The sequence below is a fragment of the Ctenopharyngodon idella genome, chromosome 8, assembly GCF_019924925.1.
Source record: "Ctenopharyngodon idella isolate HZGC_01 chromosome 8, HZGC01, whole genome shotgun sequence".
Taxonomy (NCBI): Eukaryota; Metazoa; Chordata; class Actinopteri; order Cypriniformes; family Xenocyprididae; genus Ctenopharyngodon; species Ctenopharyngodon idella.
In genome coordinates, this window is record NC_067227.1 from 30,563,758 (window position 1) to 30,585,989 (window position 22,232).

Consider the following 22,232-nt stretch of genomic DNA (forward strand, 5'->3'; position numbering starts at 1 on the left):
AAATAAATTAACATCTCTAACATTAGCATGAACAAAGAACTTTCTAAATGTTAGTATGCATCATTTGAAGTGCTGTTTGAGACCATCTAAATGAGTTTGGGAACTGAATTACAGTTTACAGTCTAACATAGTGAGCTTTTAAAAAGATTCCCTTGTTAATATTTGAAATATGCATAATAGCGAGTCCATTGAATATCTCAGCAGTAGCTGTGGTTAAACTGTGCCCTGATTTGCAATTAAACCTTGAAAGGCTTTCGCTGAGACGCGTATGTGTGAGCTCACCTAAATGACTCAATACAATGAACAAGACAATGTCTGAAGAAATACAAGTTCAAGATTCATAGTGACAAAAGAGTACACAAGTGTATAAACAAAAAAGTGACTGCACAAAAAAAAAAAAAAAAAAAAAAAAAAAACAGAAGTTGCGATAGTCTTTTCTTCCCTATTGTGACGTATATTCGAGTGAAACGACTTCTCGGACAAAAAAACATGTAGGGTGGGGCTTAAAGGGTTAGTTCACTCAAAAATGAAAATTCTGTCATTAATTACTCACCCTCATGTCGTTCCACACCCTTAAGACCTTCGTTCATCTTCGGAACACAAATTAAGATATTTTTGATAAAATCCAATGTCTCAGTGAGGCCTGCATTGACAGCAAGATAATTTACACTTTCAAATGCCCAGAAAGCTACTAAATATATATTTAAAACAGTTCATGTGACTACAGTGGTTCAACCTTAATGTTATGAAGCGATGAGAATACTTTTTGTGCGCCAAAAAAACAAAATAACGACTTTATTCAACAATATCTAGTGATTTCAAAACACTGCTTCATGAAGCTTCAAAGCTTTACGAATCTTTTGTTTCATATCAGTGGTTCGGAGTGCATATCAAACTGCCAAAGTCATGTGAACCATTGAAATTTCGAAACACTTATGATGTAACGAAGCCTAGTTTACTGAAATCACATGACTTTGGCCGCTTCGAACCACTGATTCGAAACAAAAGATTCGTAAAGCTTTGAAGCTTCATGAAGCAGTGTTTTGAAATCACTAGATATTGTTGAATAAAGTCGTTATTTTGTTTTTTTGGCGCACAAAAAGTATTCTCGTCGCTTCATAACATTAAGGTCGAACCACTGTAGTCACATGAACTGTTTTAAATATATCTTTAGTAGCTTTCTGGGCATCTGAAAGTGTAAATTATCTTGCTGGCAATACAGGCTTCACTGAGCCATCAGATTTTATCAAAAATATCTTAATTTGTGTTCCGAAGATGAACGAAGGTCTTACAGGTGTGGAACGACATGAGGGTGAGTAATTAATGACAGAAATTTCATTTTTGGGTGAACTAACCCTTTAATTTGTCCATGGGGAAATGATTGGATGATTGGAGGATTGTGGTTTGCTATTGGTGGATCTCATGTGAGTAACAGGTTGCCCCGCCCTCACGCCAGTAAACACATCATCAGAGAAGAGGAGATGTTGCTGCAGTAGGGAGGGGAAGTTATTTTGATTCATGTTTATGAGGGCACATGAATAAAAAATATAATGATGTGCACGGATAAATCATTTAAAATACATCATTATTATATTATTATCATAAAAAAAATAAGAATTGTCAATTTTGATTTCATGGTGACTATAAACCTCTTCAATATAATTTAATAATAATTTAATAATAATAATTTAGAGTTATTTTGATTTATATTAAAGCACTGTAGAAAGATACTTTTGTTTCTCAAAGGATCTTGGACTTTAAACTTTGTTTTTCAGATTCCCTGTTGTTTCCTACTATGTGAATTAAACAAATGTGAATTACGCAAATTGGCACAGGACTCTGTATTTTTTTAACAGATGAAACACACACACTGTTGCTGTTCCAAAACCCAGTGAGCTGCCTATCTAGACAGCATTTAAAGCCATCGAAGGAGCATTTTGGAACAGATCGTCTAGTTCTCTGTGAATGCGTGTGAGACGCGCCCCATCCGCACACTCTCTTTCGCAATGGCAGTGCATTAGGCCCTCATGACAATTAGCCTGGGAAAAGGTTTACGACCGGCAGGCCCACAGGAGCGTACAAATCGGCACAGCCGGAGGCAGCCTCTAGAACAGGAAGGTAATTACAGCTCTTCTCATCATAACGCTGAGAGGAAGCAAGCGACATAACGCACTCTTCCCACCGCGCTCTCTTCTCTTAGATACTGCTATAATTAATTATCGTGCCTTTACTCTTTGATTTATTCCACGATTCATAACATATTTATACATTCAAGATGAATTATCATTTCCTTCAGGAATTAATCAAAAACCAGAGGAAGGACCGGCCCTACGTGTTGTCGCTGGATCAAAGACTGAGCGACTTACCTTGCGGCAGATATTCAGGCCGCACCACAAGGTCAGTCGAGCTCACAGGCCCGAACGAAGCTACGAACAAACAACAGACAATGTACTATGATTTATGATGTTGCATAAATTACAGTTACTGTGAATGTCTAGAATATGTCCTTCTTAACAACAAGCAAGCACCTTCTATTCATTTACAAACCAAAATATACTGAGATTCAGCATTAAAGTTTCAAACCAACATGAAATGACATTAACAATCCATAATGTAATATTTTTTCATGACGTAGAATATTCAAAAAAAAAGAAAAAAAAGTAGCGCAGGGCTTCAGTTTATTCATTGTGATTCGATTGGGTCACAAAATATGCACTATGATATTATTTGTTAATATTTTTTAGGTGAAGAGGCAGAAGCAAGACTATATTATTTAGATTAAAAGACTATAAAAACATTTCTTTCTTTTTTAATAACATGCACTGTTAACATTAAGACACTAATGTTTAGAAGTTTGGGGTCGGTAAGATTTAATGTTTTGGAAAGAAGTCTCTTAAGCTCAAGGCTGCATTTATTTGATAAAAAAAATACAGTAATATTGTAAAATATTATTAAAATTTTAAATAACAGTTTACTATGTGAATATATTTTAACATGCAATTTATTCCTGTGATCAAAGCTGAATTTTCAGCATCATTACTCCAGTCTTCAGTGTCACATGATCCTTCACAAATCATTCTAATATGCTGATTTGCTGCTCGAGAAACATTTTTGATTATTATCAAAGTTAAAAACACTTCATACTATTTTTTTTTAGGATTCTTTGATGAATAGAAAGATCAAAAGCATTTTTTGTATTATAATTGTCTTTACTGTCCCATTTAATGCATCCTTGCTTAATAAAAGTATTAATTTCTTTAAAAAAAAATCCTAAACTTTTGAACAATAGCATATATTAATAAAATAAAATGTTTATTTCGTGTTGACTTTAAAGATAAATAGGTCCATTCGGAGCGATACAGCAGCTAAACATGCAACGTATCTGGATCACGTTCATGTTTCCTGTCATTCTCTGCTATATATGTGTCAAATAAAGAGTGTCAAATGCCCAGAAATTCAATAAAGTGCACTATATTAGCTATTAAACTCCTCAAACCCAGAGACCGTGTCCTCTCCTGTCCTTTTGCTTTTCTGCACATCTCCGAAACAAGCACATCCAGAACGAAATCCACTTGGAGCAAAGGACCTGATTTCACTAATGTGTGCACGTGTGCAGAAAACCCATCCACTCCACAGATTAATAATTTACTGCTGAGTGTCTTAAATGTTCTTCTGAAGCACCCGAGACCCTCCTGCCCCAGAAAACAGGTGTCTGACTGCGAATCCCCACAAGCTGCACTAGATGATTTGTGGGTCTCGTTCGGGCTGTGTAGTCAGCTGGATTGCGCTTTACCTCTTCGTCTGATAATGGCGGGTGAAGATTTCTGGGCCGCAGGGGTTAATGGCACGAAACAGAACCGAGTTGCTAATTACATGTTCCGAACTATTTATCAGATTCTCCATCTGCACAGCGCCACGACTCTCATTGTGCACGCTAAATTACTCCTCGGATTATCTTTGTAAAGCAAGTTTTCATAATTAGGGCCCTGCGTGGATGTTTTCTCTCTGTGAGCGGCAACAGACACTGAGAGGGAGAGGAAATTAGCTGACTGGTTAATTCGGGCTTGACATCTTAAACCAGTGACACAAAAGCATCAAAACATCCTAAAAGAAACTGTACTAGATTCCTTTCGGAATTTGGATCATAATTACCAAAATATCCCAAACAGATCCTAATAAAAAACCTCAAACAATCAAATACAATCCTGTAATAATTTCAGTTTATCCAGCAGTCTGTAAATGATCAACATGATCAAAACTTTGCTGAAAAACCTCACTGTAAAACCCGAATAAGTTGGGCTAACTCAAAAAATTTGGGGTAGTCAGTTACATCAAATTTTTTGAGTTATGATGTTCCCGATTTTAAGTAAGCAGAACAAGTTTTATGTTTGTAGTACTCATGCTTGTTAATTGCCCTAACTTAAAGTACTGAGTTAGCTAACTCATACAGATAGCAATTAACAAAGATTTAGTTAATCAACTTTTTTATTTTGAGTTCTTGCAAATCAAATGAGTACACAATCTATACATGGCTTCTGTTGTCTGATTGATATTATATACTTTTTTAGCAAGTAAAAGGCCTTTTAGTATAATTGTAAAACATCCACATTCAGCTCAGCTTTTTTATAAAGCAAACATAAAAATAACTTTTATATTGTTAGTAATATTTCAAGATGAACACTTACTGGACTGAAGCAACTTAGGTTTACTTGATTATACATAATTTTTCAGAAAAATCATGTTAAAATGTATCAAATATGATCCATCAGGCTTTTGAGGAAGACTTATTTGTTCATCTCTCAATCATTGCGTTGCATTAAATGTTTTAAAACTCCAGAGCTTTTAAATATCATCTTACTAAGACATTATTGGCAGATATAGAGTGACAGCTCATATTTATATGCATTTTATGTAAGTATCTGCTATACTGTTATACAGATGCATCTTATCTTATTTTATCCGTATAGTCCAATTGGAAGTTATTTGCTTTAAAAAGATGTATTGTGTTGGAATTTTATAAGAACATTCCTATTTGGATTGGTTGTGAATTATGACAAATTCCAATGGGTTTTGCTTGGCTAGGGCCTCCTTTTCTATATGCTTGACAAAAGTTCAAAATGTTTTCCCATCATAAGGTGAGCGCCGTTTGGCGTAACACTTCTCAAAGAGAGAGAAAGGGCCATTCCGCGTACGAAGGATCTCTGACACCTCTCCGACATCAGACCCAGTGGTGCGGCCGACTCTATTAAGACACACGGCGTCGGACGTGAGCCTCCTCGCAGTAAATTTTATTAAAATTACCTTCATTATAAGACACTCTTCATTATAAAACCAAAAAGTGCTGCTGGTCTCCCAGGGCCTTTGGATTAATAAGGACAGCGATGTATTTTAAGCCGTAAACTCGACTTCTTACTGTCCTTAATCTCCTTTCCACTTCACAGGCCAAATTAACACCTCTCCTCGGCTCTGACGGGACCTCATTAGCTCTCTTCCACTCCGAAAGAGAAAAGAACAGGAAAGAAGAAGAGAAGATGACGACGAAGAAGAAGAAGAAGGAGGAGGGAGACGACCAATGACAGCCACCAGCTCGGGGATTAACCCTTTCACGCGACCGAACGCTTCGGGAATCTAGGTCGACGCGTGTTTCTAATCAGCCGCCTGGTTAACGATAATTAGCAGGCGAGGCAGGAGGGGAGGAGAGGGAGGGACACGCAGAAATGAAACAGAGAAAGAAAAGAGAAACCTGTCATGTCGCAAACACTTCAAAGCCGACGACTTCTCTTTTAAAAGCGGCACGATAAGGGTCCAACAACCACCAGGGACCTTGAGAAAGCGCAGCGCTGGAGAAGGGAGGAGAACGAGGGCCGAAGAGACCTAAAACACACACACACACGCTTCATAGGGACCCAAAACACACAAACACACACTCCACCTACATAACGCTGCCAGCTCTTATAGTTTACTCTCACAGTTAAACTTTTCCAGCACAGTAAGTGGTCCCTGTGAAGTTTACCCATCATGCACCTCTCTGCTTTGAATCTTGGAAACTGCATATTATAAAATGCACCATTTCATTCATGCTAAAACAAAATATACTAAAGTTATGATGTGAAACACCTGTTCACCAGCTACTGTCCTTGATGTTTTTATTATATAATAACCAAATCTACAGGGTACTCGAGGCACTCATGATATATTGCAAGTATATTCAATAGCATGTTGTGCCGTTCGATACTACAATTTACAATTTAATTAAAATTATATTCACTAATTTGCATTTGTAAGTCGAGTTTTCCAGTTCTGATTAATGATAAAAGGATTTTTAAAAACGCTGTTAAAAAGACTGGATTGATAAGGAGCAATTAATAGCTTATGAAATATTTCGGAGCAGTGCTAAATATACATATACATATATGTGTGTGCGTGTGTGTGTGTGTGTGTATATATGGTAAATATAATCATAGCATTAGGGCACTGATAAGTACAATCAGCATTCCCACACTCATGGAAAGCCTGGAAATATTTTAGTAAAAAAAAAAAAAAAAAAAAAAAAAAAAAAAAATTATATAAATTTATATATAGAGGGTATGCATTAACGCCATTTTCCTCGCCGGAACGCGCTCCCTCAGCTGGACTGAGTGGCAAAAGAGCTGCTGCATGACTGGATTTAATAGGGGAAACTGCAAAAACGTGAGTAAAACAAACGATTTATATAAATAAAATATAGGTAGGTCTAAATCGGAGCGATCACTTATATCAATGTTATATATGAAGAGTTCAGATGCAAAAGCCTCTAAGTGCCGTCTGAAATTTTCTTCTAAAATGAACATTTTTATCAAGCTTGTATGTTTATGTTAAGTTATTTAACTTTAGATGGCAATGAAAAGGACCTATTAAATGCCATTAAAGTGAAATTACTGAACCTAAACATACAAGCTTGATAAAAATGTTCATTTTAGAAGAAATTTTCAGATGGCACTTAGAGGCTTTTGCATCTGAACTCTTCATATTTCGTCATATCGTCCAGCCCTAAAACTTGTATAGTTTTTGTCAGTGTTTATTTAAAAACACCCAATTATGCAGAATATAAGGTGGTAAATATTTAATTGATGAGATGTCAACCCAATATATAACAATACAATATATAGTGTATGATTATACCCCAAAATCCAACATTTTGACACAAAATAATAACCTATGATCATCATGATGTTTCTGTGAATTGCAGCGACCTATTTGCTTCTTTTTTCTGTAGCTTACAGCAGTCTGTAAAAATATACCTCAGATTTTGTGTAAAAGCTGTTTGTACAGTCAGTTGCAAAGCTCTTTCCTGTTTTGGATGTTTTTTTGTGTGTTTTTCACGGCATTCATACCCTCTATTATGTAAAATTATATAAAACTAGAAATATATATATATATATATAAACTAGATTGAAAAGTTTGACAAGATGTTTTAACACATTGCTAACATGGTTTAACATGTTGCTAGCATGACTAACAAGTTACTAACATGATTTAACACGATGCTAGCATGATGTAACACTGTTAACAAGATTTAACACTTTGTTAACATGTTAACGACAGACAGACCGACAGATAGATAGATAGATAGATAGATAGATAGATAGATAGATAGATTTCAATTGCTTAAATCAGTGTTAAAGCCTGTTTGCAACTCATTTTACTTCCATAATTGCACACATTTCCGGATGAAACAAGATATCCAAATAAGTATATAAACGCATATAGGCTAGAACTTTATCCATTGGGAATAGATTAGATGATGAAAACATGTATAGAGCAGGTTTAATGGCACAGACAATCGCACCCTCGAGTACTGAGGTTTGTTACAGCCACAGTGCACGTTAAGTCTGTTCAACAGGACCTCGTTCTCACAACGAGCCCTACGCTGAAAAAATCTTGATGAAATCCAATCACAAGTGGCCACTGGAGACAGATCTGAGATGCATGTTAATAGCAGGCATGAGCAGCGATCTGTCGCGCCTGACCACTTGTGATCGGATGTTAATGTCAGGCCTAAAACACTTTTCTATTGTGATCAGGCCTTTATAACCCTGTAGACATTCTACAAAAATGCCATCACATTCCCGCATACCAGAACTGTGGCCAGCTGGACTCCGTGACAGCAGCGAATCACTCCTGATCAGACGGGAAACCTGTGCTATCATTTCAGTATGCCTTAGCTTTCTGGACCACAGACGAGGATCGCAAATATGATTTATGATCTGCTGTTTAATGGCTCGAGCACTGGCTTTGAGAGGAGATCAGATGACTTTCTCGACAGGAGCATGTCAGGGAAGGAACGGGGAGTGCACCATTACAACAGGATGACAGAGAGAGTGAGAGAGGCCTCCAGTACTGCGTCTTAATGGAGGAGAGATGCTACTTAAGTCTGACGGGAAAATGATACCAGTCAATACAGAGAAGGGAGGGGGGATGGAGTACAGATATGGATGACGTGATGCTGAGAGATTTCTGATGCCAGTGTCCCTGGGAAAGGCAGCAAACAGCTTATTGTGTTTACAGAAGTAGTACAGAAACAATGACGGAGCCCTAAATGCAATCGATTGATTTGGACATTATTTAAAAGTGCCCCTATTGTGTGTTTTCTGATTTCACCTGAATAATATAGCTGTTTGTGAATGTAAAAGGTCTGTAAGGCTTCAAAGATCAAAGTACTCGATAAATGGAGTTATTGTCTCCCAAAAGAAAGAAGCGATTCTGAATTGCCTGAAATGAGTCATTAGTAATTCCAGTCTTGCTTCCTGCTCAAACCTACGTCCGTTTGTAATAAATATGCATAATGCCAGCCTACGGTCTTCATTGGCTGCACACGAACAACGTCTACTTTGCCCCGCCCTCAAACACTGTAGTTGTAGCTGAGACTGGAAGAGTTTGGTTCACGTTGTCGAAATGTCAAGAAGACGTCTGACGTCTGACTGCAGAATAGACCAATAACAACAGACTGGGCCATCTGACCAATCAGAGTAGGCTCTCAGAAAGAGGGGGTTTAGAGAGACAGAGACCTTGATTAAACCATTTCAGACACTGAGAAAAGAGCTGATGCTGCAATGTACATTAAGAGAATTTTAAAGTGGTTTTTGACCTTGTATGCATATAAATCTACTGTAGGACACTCCAAAACAACATTAGGAACCTTTAAAATAACATAACAGGGGTAATGTATCAGTTCTCCAAATCTCTCCAGCATGAACAGAAATGTGAACATCATAATTTTTAAGGTGGATTTGATGTTATCTGAATTAAACAGTGAGCGTTGACTTACCTGAGCTTGGAAACTCTTGAGAACGGGCGAAACCATCTCCAACACCTCCTAAAAACAGAAAAACAGACAAAACTGATGAATCTCACAAAACCTGGTCAAGAACAGGCCATTTTGCACTATAAAAAAGTCAGAATTAAAAAAAGTCAGTTCTGACTTTATATCACGCAATTCTGACTTTAGAACACGCAATTCTGACTTTATATCTCGCAATTCTGACTTTATATCACGCAATTCTGACTTTATATCTCGCAATTCTGACTTTATATCACGCAATTCTGACTTTAGAACTCGCAATTCTGACTTTATATCTCGCAATTCTGACTTTATATCACGCAATTCTGACTTTAGAACTCGCAATTCTGAGTTTAGAACACGCAATTCTGACTTTATATCACGCAATTCTGACTTTAGAACTCGCAATTCTGACTTTAGAACACGCAATTCTGACTTTATATCTCGCAATTCTGACTTTATATCACGCAATTCTGACTTTATAACTCGCAATTCTGACTTTATATCTCGCAATTCTGACTTTATAACTCGCAATTGTGAGGAAAAAAAAGTGAGAGAAAAAGTCACCATTACCTTTTTTATTTTTTTTATTTAATGACGGAAACAATTTCACACAAATGAATGAGTTCCACTTTTAAACCCAGCAAAAAATTCAGCCTCATCATGTTCCATTGTATGTGCATTATTGTATATGTATGTCAAATTGTAAATCCAAAATATAAATAAATAAGATTTAAAAAAAAAAAAATGTCTGTGGTAGTCAACAGTATGTCACATATGTTGTTTATAGATGTTTCACTGAGCCCAGAACTTTCTGCTGAAGACACTAATAACTTCTCCATTAACACAAATAACTCATCTGATTCTCCTGTCAATCCATTAATGATGCTTTGTTTATGTTCATTATACACCAAAATCTGTAACGATACGGCTAGCATGAACCCCCATCTGCTCCAGACGTTTGCTAATCTTGTAAATTCTGATTGTCACTGATGACATTTGTGTCAAGTGGAAAGCAAACGAGGAGTTCGGCTTCTGAGTCGAGAGGTCTGACGGTGGATCGTGTCGAAGCTTCAAACGCAGCTTCTGAAAAGGGAAGGCCGCTAACGAGGAAAAATGTAAAATGTCAAAGCGCGTATAATGAGAGATGCGTGACAAGCATTTCTCCCGTCGTCACCTTTACCTGAAGAGGAATTGGAGGCGCAGCTCCGGATTAGAGTGACGGGAATTTAAACGGAGAGGGACTTGAACTTAAAGACATTCGGTGGAGGATTTTTCTCCATGGGAACGGCCGGCTCATTTTCTGGGGTTTTTTATTCAGGTTTTGATGAAGGTTCTGGAAGCTTAACTGCTGATGTCAGGCTGCTCTGTTGGGTACGAGACTGGATGTGACAAGTAACGTCAATAAACACCAGATACTCTGTGTTACACTGTTAGTGCTGAAACTGGAGGGACGAATTGGTTTGTATGCCTTCTGTGAAATAGACACACAGAGTGACAGTCTGAGAGAGGGTTCTGAAACTACAGAAACTACACACAAGCGCAGGAATATTAACTACAGTAGCAATGGCTCATACTGGAAGAGGAGAAGTGAGGGGCAGGAACAAAATGGGAGGGGCCGAAAGGGGAGGAGTAAAGAAGAGAACAGAAAGTGGACAGGGGCGGAGACAAACAAGAGGGGTGGAGACAACAGCAGAGAAACTGAGGCGATGTAATGATTTTGAAAGAGTCTCTTCTTCTCACCAAGGATGCATTTATCAAAAATACATTAAGAACAGTAATATTGTGAAATATTATTACAACTGTGATACAAAGCTGAATTTTCAGCATCATTACTTCAGTCTTTAGTCACATGATCCTTCAGAAATCATTCTAATATGCTGATTTGCTGCTCAAGAAACATTTCTTATTATTATCAACGTAGATAATTAGAAAGTTCAAGAACAGCATTTTTTTTTTTGAAATAGAATGTCACTTTCACTTTTACTTTCACTTTATAAATGCCATATTTGGTCAATTTAATGCATCTTGGCTGAATAAAGCATTCATTTCTTTAAAAAAAACTTGCTGACCTCAACTTTTGAACAGTAATATATATCATCAATAATATTTCATTATATTACAGTAAATATATCTTGAATTCACTGCAAAAAAAATGCTTTTCTAAGTATTTTTTTTTCTTGTTTCCAGTCCAAATATCTAAAAATTCTTAAATCCAGATGCTTTTACTAGATAAGTAAAATAAAAAATTTTCTTGTTTTCTGGAAAAAAAAAATCCAAATGAAGTGAGTTTTTGCTTAAAACAAGCAAAATTATCAGCCAATGGGGTAAGAAAAATAATCCTATTTCTGTTTGAAATCTCGTTTCTTGTTTCTGTCCCAAACAGAAACAAGATTATTTTTCTTACCCCACTGGCAGATAATTTTGCTTGTTTTAAGCAAAAACTCACTTCAGTTGGATTTTTTTTTCCAGAAAACAAGAAATAATATCTTATGTTATTTTACTTATCTAGTAAAAGCATCTGGATTTAAGAATTTTTAGATATTTAGACTGAAAACAAGACAAAAATATAATTTTTTTTTTTTTTTTTTGCAGAGAAAGATTAAATGGAATTTTCTGTAAATTATGTTATATAATTTATGTACATGTAAATAAATATGTAAATAATTTAAATATGTAGGCAAATGTATTTATGCAACATACATTAGTGCCAAATTCAGCCAATCAATGTTGTCATTGTCATTTTCCTACTGCTCCAGAATAATTAGTCACATGACTCTTACGGATCAGGTGATTGGCTGAAAAAGTTCTAATATATGAAAAGAGGAGGAGTTCAGACAAGAGAAGGAAGGCAGAAAACAAGGGAAGGAGCAGACAAACAGAGGTGGAAATGAGGGTCAAAAAGACAAAAAAAAAATATTGGCTGAAACAACTTGGTTGCTATCTCAGGTAAAACCTTGAAAGGGTCTATCAACACGAAACTGACTAGATGAACGTCTCCCTTAGGACTTTTTAAACACACATACACACACCGAGCCATTTCTCGCTCTCCCACTCACCTCTGGGACATTTTTCTTGAATTCACGGCTCAGTTCCACCAGGTGCTTATGGGAGTCCTCGCTCTCTTCCTGTCGGCCTGCTAGTTGTGCCGCCACTGAATTTAGCTCCCTCTACAGAGACAAAGAGAAAGAGATGCTTTAGAGAGGCCTGCCAACACTCTCATACACAGCTTAGTACATACATAAATAAATATACGCTGCTGAATATTAACCATGTAATCCGTCATGATCTGATAGAAGGCGACTGCTTACTGTAAGCTCAGCCCCATTAATAATTAAACCAAAATAAATCCAATGCCTACAGTAGCAGAAGGCCTTTTAGATAATCAGAATCCAAAATAATCAATACCTCTGCAACAGTCATGGAAGAACGGAGAGAGAGAGAGAGAGAGAGAGAGAGAGAGAGAGAGAGAGAGAGAGAGAGAGAGAGAGAGAGAGAGCGAAAGAGAGAGAGCGAAAGAGAGAGAGCGAAAGAGAGAGAGCGAAAGAGAGAGAGCGAGAGAGAGAGAGAGAGAGAGATGGCACGTGCACAGGAACGCTGAATATTCACCAATATCCATCTTATGCAGTTGACCTGGTGAGCAGAAAGACTGAAATATGGACGACTGTAGAGAAGTCGGCACTAACAAAATCAATATGAGAAAGTACTGCTATGTTTTTTGTACATGTACCATCAAATTAACATGGTTTTTCAGACATTTTGGCATAATAGTTATACTATGTCTGAACATGTACCAAGGTATTACTCTTCTTCTTCCTTGCCAAACCATGTACATATCTTTTTTTTCAGAATGATATGAGTGTATATATATATATATATATATATATATATATATATATATACACACAAATAGAAAAGTTATTTTAAAGTGTAATAATATTCCACTGTATTTTTTTACTGTATTTTTCTTTTTTCAAGTAAATGCTTGTTGAGCATAAGAAACTTACATTTAAATATATAAAAAATATATATAATTAAATACATAAACTTACTACATGTTTCTGCATTCTCTCACAGTCAAAGGTCTTTCTGTTCAAACTAAAACTAAAAAAATGAGGGAGAGGGCTTTTCAATTACTGTACCAAATTTGTACATGACATCAAATTAAATTTACTACATTTTAATTAATCTGTACTCTTACTTAAAGGCAATTTAGAAAATTATCTAATGGGAGAGGAAGAATTCCTGAGGACAAAAGCTGTAACGCAGCCCCAGATTTACGGCATGGCTTTCTGCGCCACTGCTTGGATGCTTTTCAAACTCTTTGCTGGAATCTGGAATTGTGATGAGGAGGATCTGGATGACCAGTTTGTGTTTAACATTTGGACACTTGTTTAATAAACAACATAGTAAAGTGGATTATTTGACCTCCAGATGGACTTTAGACACCAGTACAACACAAAACGACGAGTATCTTTGCTTTAAAAACATCATGACAGCATCATTTCCTCAAGTTCTGCACATCTGGCAAGACACTAAAGTAGAAACACTAATGATCAACACACAATGAAAAACATTTAAAAGCTTTTTTTTATAGAATTCATTTTCAGAGTGCAGTTAAGCCATAATTGTTCAGGGCCAGGAAGAGTTTCGTGGCCTGTGATGGTTCATTTAACCTCTATTAGCTGTAAGCAGACTACTGCTAATCTATCTGACTGACGTATGGATGAGAACGTCTACATGGAGAAACATCTGAGTGACAACAATGAGTTTGTGGTGCTTCACAGATCTAGTAAAGCCATCAGACGCTGATGGTATCAAACCAATAACAAGTTTCGTGCTATTAGAAGACTTTGTAGTGCGTAAAGAAGCGTCGTCTATCTACAAGAGCAGGTGTGCTAAACGGCATGACCCTAATTCTAAATAAATATGTAGGACTGTGTGTTTGGAATTAAACGTCAGCTCTTTTTTCCAGCAGTTGCTCTTCTTTGTTTCCATTCTTAAAGGGTTAGTTCACCCAAAAATGAAATTTCTGTCATTGATTACTCATCCTCATGTTGTTCCACACCTGTAAGACCTTCGTTCATCTTCTGAACACAAATTAAGATATTTTTGATGAAATCCAAGAACTTTCTGACCTCCCTATAGTCTGCAACGTTATTACCCCTTTCAAGGTCCAGAAAGGTAGTAAAGACATCGTTAAAATAGTCCATGTGACTGCAGTCACATGGACTATTTTATAACCTTCAACATTAAGGTTATAAAAGATGAGAATACTTTGTGTGCAAAAACAGAACAAAAATAACGACCTTATTCAACAACCTCTTCTCTTCTGGAAGCACTGGACTGTGTTTATAACGTCAACAGCATAAGAGACTGACATGGACTATTTTAACGATGTCTTTACTACCATTTTGGGCCTTGAAAATGGTTATGACATTGCTGTGTTTAGGGAGGTCAGAAGCTCTCAGATTTCATCAAAAATATCTTATTTTTGTGTTCAGAAGATGAACGAAGGTCTTACAGGTGTGGAACGACATGAGGGTGAGTAATTAATGACAGAATTTTCATTTTTGGGTGAACTAACCCTTTAATGATTTCTTACTTTGATAACTTGAATGTTGCAGTATTTTATTGTGTAGAAGGTTTAGAGAGTCTACAAACACTCAACATGTATAAAAACCTTAGATTTTTACATTTTCTGAAGAATATATATATATATATATATATATATATATATATATATATATATATAAACTCTTCATTTTCTTGATTGAAACCTGGAAGTGTGATGTTGAGGATCTGTACAGTTAGAGGATCTGGACAGTATGCAAACTGATAAATTTATTTGCCACCATGTCATCCAAGATGTTTATGTCTTTCTTGCTTCAGTCGAAAAGAATTTATGGTTTTTGAGGAAAACATTCCAGGATTTTTCTCCATATAGTGGACTTCAGTGGGGTTCAAAGGGTTGAAGGTCCAAACTGCAGTTTCAGTGCAGCTTCAGAGGGCTCTACACGATCCCAGACGAGGAATATAGGGTAAACAATTATCTTGTTTTAAATAAAAATGTATATACTTTTTAACCACAAAATGATTGTCTTGCACTGCTTTGCGATGCGCCACGCATTACATTGAGAGGTCACACGTGACGTAGACGGAAGTACTGCGGATAGAGAAACTCCATCTAATTTTCTCATCCAACTTCAAAATCGTCCGATATCGTTGTTTTACCTTTTTTTTTTTTTTTTTAAGGGCTTTTGACTTTGCACGTTCACTTTGTAGACACTGGATCGGTACTTCAGCCTACGTCACGCATGACCTTTGTAACGTGATTACGTCATGCGTGCAGATCGCAGCGCTAGTGCAAGACAAGCATTTGTGGTTAAAAAGTATATACATTTTTTTTTTTTTTTTAGAAAATGACTGATCGTTTCCTCGAAAAGACCCTTATTCCTCATCTGGGATCGTGTAGAGGCCTTTGAAGCTGCACTGAAACTGACATTTGGACCTTCAACCTGTTGAATCCCAGTGACGTCCACTATATGGAGAAAAATCCTGGAATGTTTTCCTAAAAAAACCTTAATTTCTTTTCAACGTAAGAAAGAAAGACATAAACATCTTGGATGACATGGGGGTGAGGAAATTATCAGGAAATTGTCACTTAGAAGTGAACTAATCCTTTAAAAATAAAGGTTTCAAAAGTTTTTTTTTTCTCCACATTGATGCCATAGAACCATCTTTGATTTCCCAGAGAACCTTTCAGTGAACAGTTCTTAAAAGAGCCTTTTTTTTTCATAGTGTAAAGAACCTTTTAATAATCTTTAATAACCTTTTGTGGAATGGAAAAGTTCCAAGGATGTTAAAGGTTCTTCATGGAACCATCGATGCCAATAAAGAACCTTTATTTTGAGTGGTTGCTAAGCTACTATGAGTGACTTTTTAGTGTGTTTGTGCTATGTGGTTTGTTGCTTAGTGGTCCAAATTAAAAGTCCACCTCCTCTAACAGGCAAAAATTAGAAAAAGTATTAATACACCAAAAAAAAAACCCAAAAAAACAAAACAAAATTTGTGCAGGTAGTGCAGGATGAGTTATACAATGAAGTTTAGTACTTATGATTAAGGATTTGAAGAAACTCTCAAATGTGAACAACAACAATACTGAAGCAAACACCGCTAATTGCCTGAGCACAAACTTCACCGCTAAGAAGCATTTACAGAAACTTGTGCTTAACTTTTAGCAACACTAACAGTAGGAGTATATAAAAGAAAAGCTTTTTTATTAATAGTTTTGACATCTGACATATCACAAACAGCATCTTTGCTCCCTGCATTGTCTACAGAGACACGATATCAGCAGGAGCTGGAAATAAACCTGCTCACTCTCACCTTTCAAGAACAAACTGCAGCACGCTTCACTTCTGTTGTTTTTTTTAAATGTTTGTTCATTTGTGCTCAGACAGCCATCAGACCCACCTGATGCTACAGCTGCGTTTGCCAAAAGCCCTTTTTCTTCCTCATTTCTCTGCTACCCATGATGCACTGAGGCTCTGAGACGCCTGTTAATGCAAGCGTGCTCAGCAGGTGATGATCCATGTTAGTCAATGTCGTTCCAAGCAGGAAAATTACAGTACTCATAAGAAGCATGAACTGCGGTCTGACACGAGCGATCTAAACTAGCTTTGGGTTACGCTCGGAAAACTTTCATGATAAACAACAGTCCTCATAGCATTAAAAATGCCTCCTTTCCCCCCCTTATCAATTCCCCTCGTTTTCTCTATTTTTAACCTTTTTCTTAGTGACATATCATTAATATTTGAGCCTTTTCTAATTTCTTTCTTCATTCTTTTATAAAATAATAATAATAATAATAATGTTTGCATATTTTGAGAACAGCAACAACAATAATAAAATAATTATTACTTCACTAATTACTAATTACTTTATTATTATAATCATTAAAAACAAAATACTACTACTACTACTACTACTACTACTAATAATAATAATAATAATAATAATAATAATTATTATTATTATTATAAATAGAATAATTATATTATAAATATAATAATAATAATAATAATAATTCTTTGTTACCCCATAAAGAAAGTTTCTTCATCCCAAAAATAAAAATTATGTCATCATTTATCATTTACCATGATGTTCCAAACCTGTATGTCTTACTCTTGTGTTTCACAGAACAAAGAAACAGAATATATATATATATAAATAATAAAAACAACACCATAAAATAAAATAAAAGTACATACATCTTCTGAAGTCAATACACTAGCAGTAATATAATGCGTGAAGAACAGACCAAATTTAAGTTAGTATTCTCTAAAAATTCTCTAAAAATCTTTAGCTCAAGCATACTTCAAAATTTGACCTTTCGTGTTCTCTAAAAGCAAGAGTCATACAGGTTTGGAATGACATGAGGATGAGTAAAAGATGACAGAAAATTCATTTTTGGGTGAACTATCCCTTTAAATCAGATCCTAGTTCCAGGAAACCACAAAGAAATGTCACTATTGAACAGTATTGAAAAAAAGCCACACGTGTGTGTAAAAAGAAGACATCTTCAGTCAAATGTTCGACGTTTTAAGGGTTTGGAAAAGGCAATCAGGCCTGTATTTTCAGGATGTGGTGGGCAGCTGGGTCAATATTGAGTCCCTGTCATTACGCCTGTGCCAGTCAAACATCCATCTGTAATTGATGAGTTAGCTTTGCCGATGTCAGGGGGGCGGGAAGAACCGCTCGGGGGCGGGGCTAAGCTAAACCAGCCCTGCTGAGGCCAGCATCCAGTGAGGAAAATTGATTGGCTGAGGCGTTAATGTTCACGTGCAGTGGACTAACTCCGTGGAGCCTCCCATTTGGATATGCAAAGGAGGCGAGAAAAAGCAGACGGTTGAACTTGACATTGAACTGAACGTCTACGAGGGACTGATATATAAAAGTACCAAAAAGAAAACAGATAACTAGGGGTTAACTAAATCACATCTGAGAGCTTGTCGTCCGCAATAACCAGACAGGCAATGAAGGGCCACAAATGAAAAAGTGTACAGTAAATTCACAGACTGTTAGAATACAAAGATATAACCTTCAGATTCACTATAGAGCTCGAAAAAATCTTTACCATCGATTACCACAGAATCTATGGCACCTCTCGCTGATGACAGCAGGGAAGAGAGGAAGTTGACATGTGGGAAAAGCAAGAGAGTTCTCAACCAGTGAGCCAGAGTGTTTTGACCAGCAGAAATGAACTGAAAAAAAAAAAAGTGGGTGGTTGTGGGAAACAAGGGGGAAAAAATGCAGATGGAGGTATTATTTTTCTTTTTGTATCCCATCTAATTGCAATCATAGGCAGATGTCTGCGAGTGTGACAGCATCAGCAGAATTGCTGCTGAGAGCACAGAATCTTTGTCTAAAAATAATCAGACGTTCTGGGCTCGGCTGTTTGTTATAATGGTAATCGATGCTGCAGGCTTTGAATTCCATCAATTTATAGATCCACTCTGTTCTGCCTGGTGATTGCGCTGCCTCTAAACCCCTGCTGCACACACACACACACGCACACACACACACGCACTCATAAAAAAAATTAAAAAAAAACACAAAAGGTTCACGCAGACGGGGACCATTACCTATGCATGTAGATATGCAACCCTACATGCGTTATACAACCATCTAAAGAGCAATGACACACAGAATAAACAGAAATACAAACATCAGTGTAGAAAGAGAATAATACAACCATGCATCCAACACACACTCACAGAAACAAAAAAGATTTAAACAGACTTATGCATTACCTATGCATGCAGATATGCAACCCTGCATGCACATCATGCAAACATATCTACAGGATCATTACTTGTGAATGCAAACATGCAAAAATAACATCTACATGACCATTACATATGCATGCACATATGCAACACAGCATGCATATTATACAAATGATAGTATCTACAAGATCATTACTCATGCATGCATGCAGATAATGCAACACTGCATGCACTTTATACAAAAACCCCATCACCTGTGCATGCAGATATGCAACCCCACATGCATATAGTATAATACAAAACATGGTATATACAGGATCATTACTTGAGTATGCAGATATGTAACACCACAAAAAAATGCTATCTACTATAGAATCATTACCCAAGCATCCAGATAAGCAAACCTGCATGCATACTATGCAAATCATATCTACAGATACCCACAGTGGCATGTAAGCTTTACAAAAAAATGCATCTACATAATATAATATCTACACAACACAGAGAAGCACACAAATATAAACATCAGTGTAGAAAGAGAAGGTCCAATCACCATGCATCCAACACACACACACACACACACACACACACACACTGGCCACAGCGAGGGACAGCAGAAGGGCTAGTCTATGATTTAGATAAGTGCAGTTTCTTTTCATACGTTTTCTTATCTCCTCCGTTTGTGTGTAAGGCAGAAGATTTGTCCTTAGCTGTTTCAGATTAGTGCCGCTTCTCAGACGCCACATTCGAGAGGAGAGATCGATCAATGAATCAAATCAACACAATCAATACGGCCCATCGCTGGAGTCTAGTCTGGCCCCCGCATTAATACTGGCACCAACCCCACCCCCTCAAACCCCACGACACGGACAAAAACAACAGCACTTCTCTCGGCTCTTTCTTTTCTTTTTTTTGTTTGGGAGAGATCCAGGATAGGGCCGTTTCTGGCGGGTGTCCATGGCAGAGATGGAAGATGAGCCGTTATCTGCCCTGACTTGGACAGGAAAGAGGAAAGTGGCCTGCTGGACGTGCTCAGAGCTGCCATGCACTTCAGCTCTCCTGGTTTCATTTGTTTACCCGTAGGAGAGCAAAATCACAAATGAGATCTTTGTAATATCTCAACTGCTTCTTCTAGGAAGCTTTGAGACAAAGTAGTGAACAGTAACCTCACATGTGTCTCCTTCAAAGTCATCAACAATGTCTCAAACTGTGCTCAGATTTGACAAAACAAAAGTCAGAGATTTCAATGTGAACTCAAACAATTCTCTTTAAATGATCTGAGCTCCTACACTCATAGAAAAAAAAAAAAAAAGAATACATAGGGTTCTTGACTCAATTTTATAGATCCTTTATGCCAAAAAGGTTCTATTTAAGGAGAAATATTCTTAAATGACTGCATTATACTTTCATGTTTAACAGGTTATTATTTTATTTTTCAATTCAAGTGTGTTTACGAGCTGTTTAAAGGATTAGTTCACTTCAGAATTAAAATTTCCTGATAATTTACTCGCCCCCATGTCATCCAAGATGTTTATGTCTTTCTTTCTTCAGTCGAAAAGAAATTAAGGTTTTTGAGGAAAACATTCCAGGATTTTTCTCCATATTTTGGACTTCAATGGCTACCAATGGGTTGAAGGTCCAAATGTCAGTTTCAGTGCAGCTTCAAGAGCACTACATGATCCCAGACGAGGAATAAGGGTCTTATCTAGTGAAACGATCGGTTATTTTCTAAAAAAAATAAAAATCATATACTTTTTAACCACAAATGCTCATCTTGCACTAGCTCTGTGACGCGGCATGCGTTACATAATCACGTTGGAAAGGTCATGCGTGACGTAGGCGGAAGTACCGAGGTAGGGCAAGAAACTCCATCTCATCTTTTTTTTACCTTTTTTTTTTTTTTTTTTTTAAAGGCCGTTTGACTTAGTCTTTGCACGTTCGCTTTGACACTGGATCGGTACTTTTGCCTACGTCATGTGTGACCTTTCAAACGTGATTACATAATGCGTGGCACATTGCAGAGCAGTACAAGACAAGCATTTGTGGTTAAAAAGTATATCTTTTTTTTTTTTTTCAAAAAATGGCCGATTGTTTTGCTAGATAAGACCCTTATTCCTCGTCTGGGATCGTGTAGAGCCCTTTGGACCTTCAACCCGTTGGTAACTGTTCAAGTCCACTATATGGAGAAAAATCCTGGAATGTTTTCCTCAAAAACCTTAATTTCTTTTCGACTGAAGCAAGAAAGACAAACATTTTGGATGACATGGGGGTGAGTAAATTATCAGGAAATTTTAATACTGAAGTGAACTAATCCTTTAATTCATAACATGTTATCAAAATAAAAAATTAATTAAAGCTAAATCCATAAAACAAACCCATGATAGGAACCCCTTAAAGATTCTATATATAAAGCGACTGACAGAACCCTTTAAGGTTCAATATAGAACCTTTTCTTCTCTTACTGCATATCTAAAAAAAAAAAAAAAAAAATGACACATTTACTTCTAATTTGTTCCACCAAAGAAACTGTGGAAGAAAAATCTGAGATATAGTTGAAACATAACCAAAACCTCCATTAAGTCTCTCAAGCTATGAAAAATCAACCACTGTGCACTGAAATGTATTGATCACAGAGTGCACAAGAGTCATACATATTACGAAGTCCAGCAAATCGTTTGTAATTAATGGTGACATCAGAAGATATACATCAGGAATCTGTCAATTAAACTAATTAATCACACTGTAAAATGCAATATTCCTTTCTAATCAGGAACAGTGCACAACACAAAAATGAACATCACAGAGTTAAAATACTGTGTTATGGTGTGAATTTAGCGGTCACCGTCTCTGAATATCACATCTTGACACCTTTCTAAACCTGCCAGCAGAGGCTGGGAAATGATTCCAAATAATTAATCCCAAACCATCAGCCGGCTCTCCGCAGACAACACGGCAGCTCTTAAGACGAGCACGGGAGTTACAATGATCGGGAAGGTGTGACTCACGTCTTCAGGAATTAGTTGTCACGCTGCACTTCATTTAGGAGTTTTAGCACCTAGCACGCCTCAATCCGTCAACACCTTGTCTAAACCACACGTTATGTTCGGAACCGCTTCATCTGT

At 36.8% G+C, this 22,232-nt stretch overlaps 1 protein-coding gene and 1 long non-coding RNA gene across 2 annotated transcripts in view; one reads left to right on the top strand and one right to left on the bottom strand.

The window, feature by feature from the left end:
• cux2b (cut-like homeobox 2b) overlaps positions 1 to 22,232 on the bottom strand; it is a 163,037-nt gene that overhangs the window by 80,627 nt on the left and 60,178 nt on the right. The window contains exons 2-3 of the mRNA XM_051904453.1: positions 12,379 to 12,489; positions 9,308 to 9,355 (exon numbers count right to left, since the gene is read on the bottom strand). Coding sequence (XP_051760413.1) covers positions 9,308 to 9,355; positions 12,379 to 12,489 — 159 coding nt within the window. The remainder of the gene's footprint in view (positions 1 to 9,307; positions 9,356 to 12,378; positions 12,490 to 22,232) is intronic.
• On the top strand, positions 1,979 to 6,799 carry LOC127518137 (uncharacterized). The gene is made up of 3 exons (XR_007931463.1): positions 1,979 to 2,118; positions 2,297 to 2,397; positions 5,442 to 6,799. It is a non-coding gene; the product is annotated as an uncharacterized LOC127518137 (long non-coding RNA).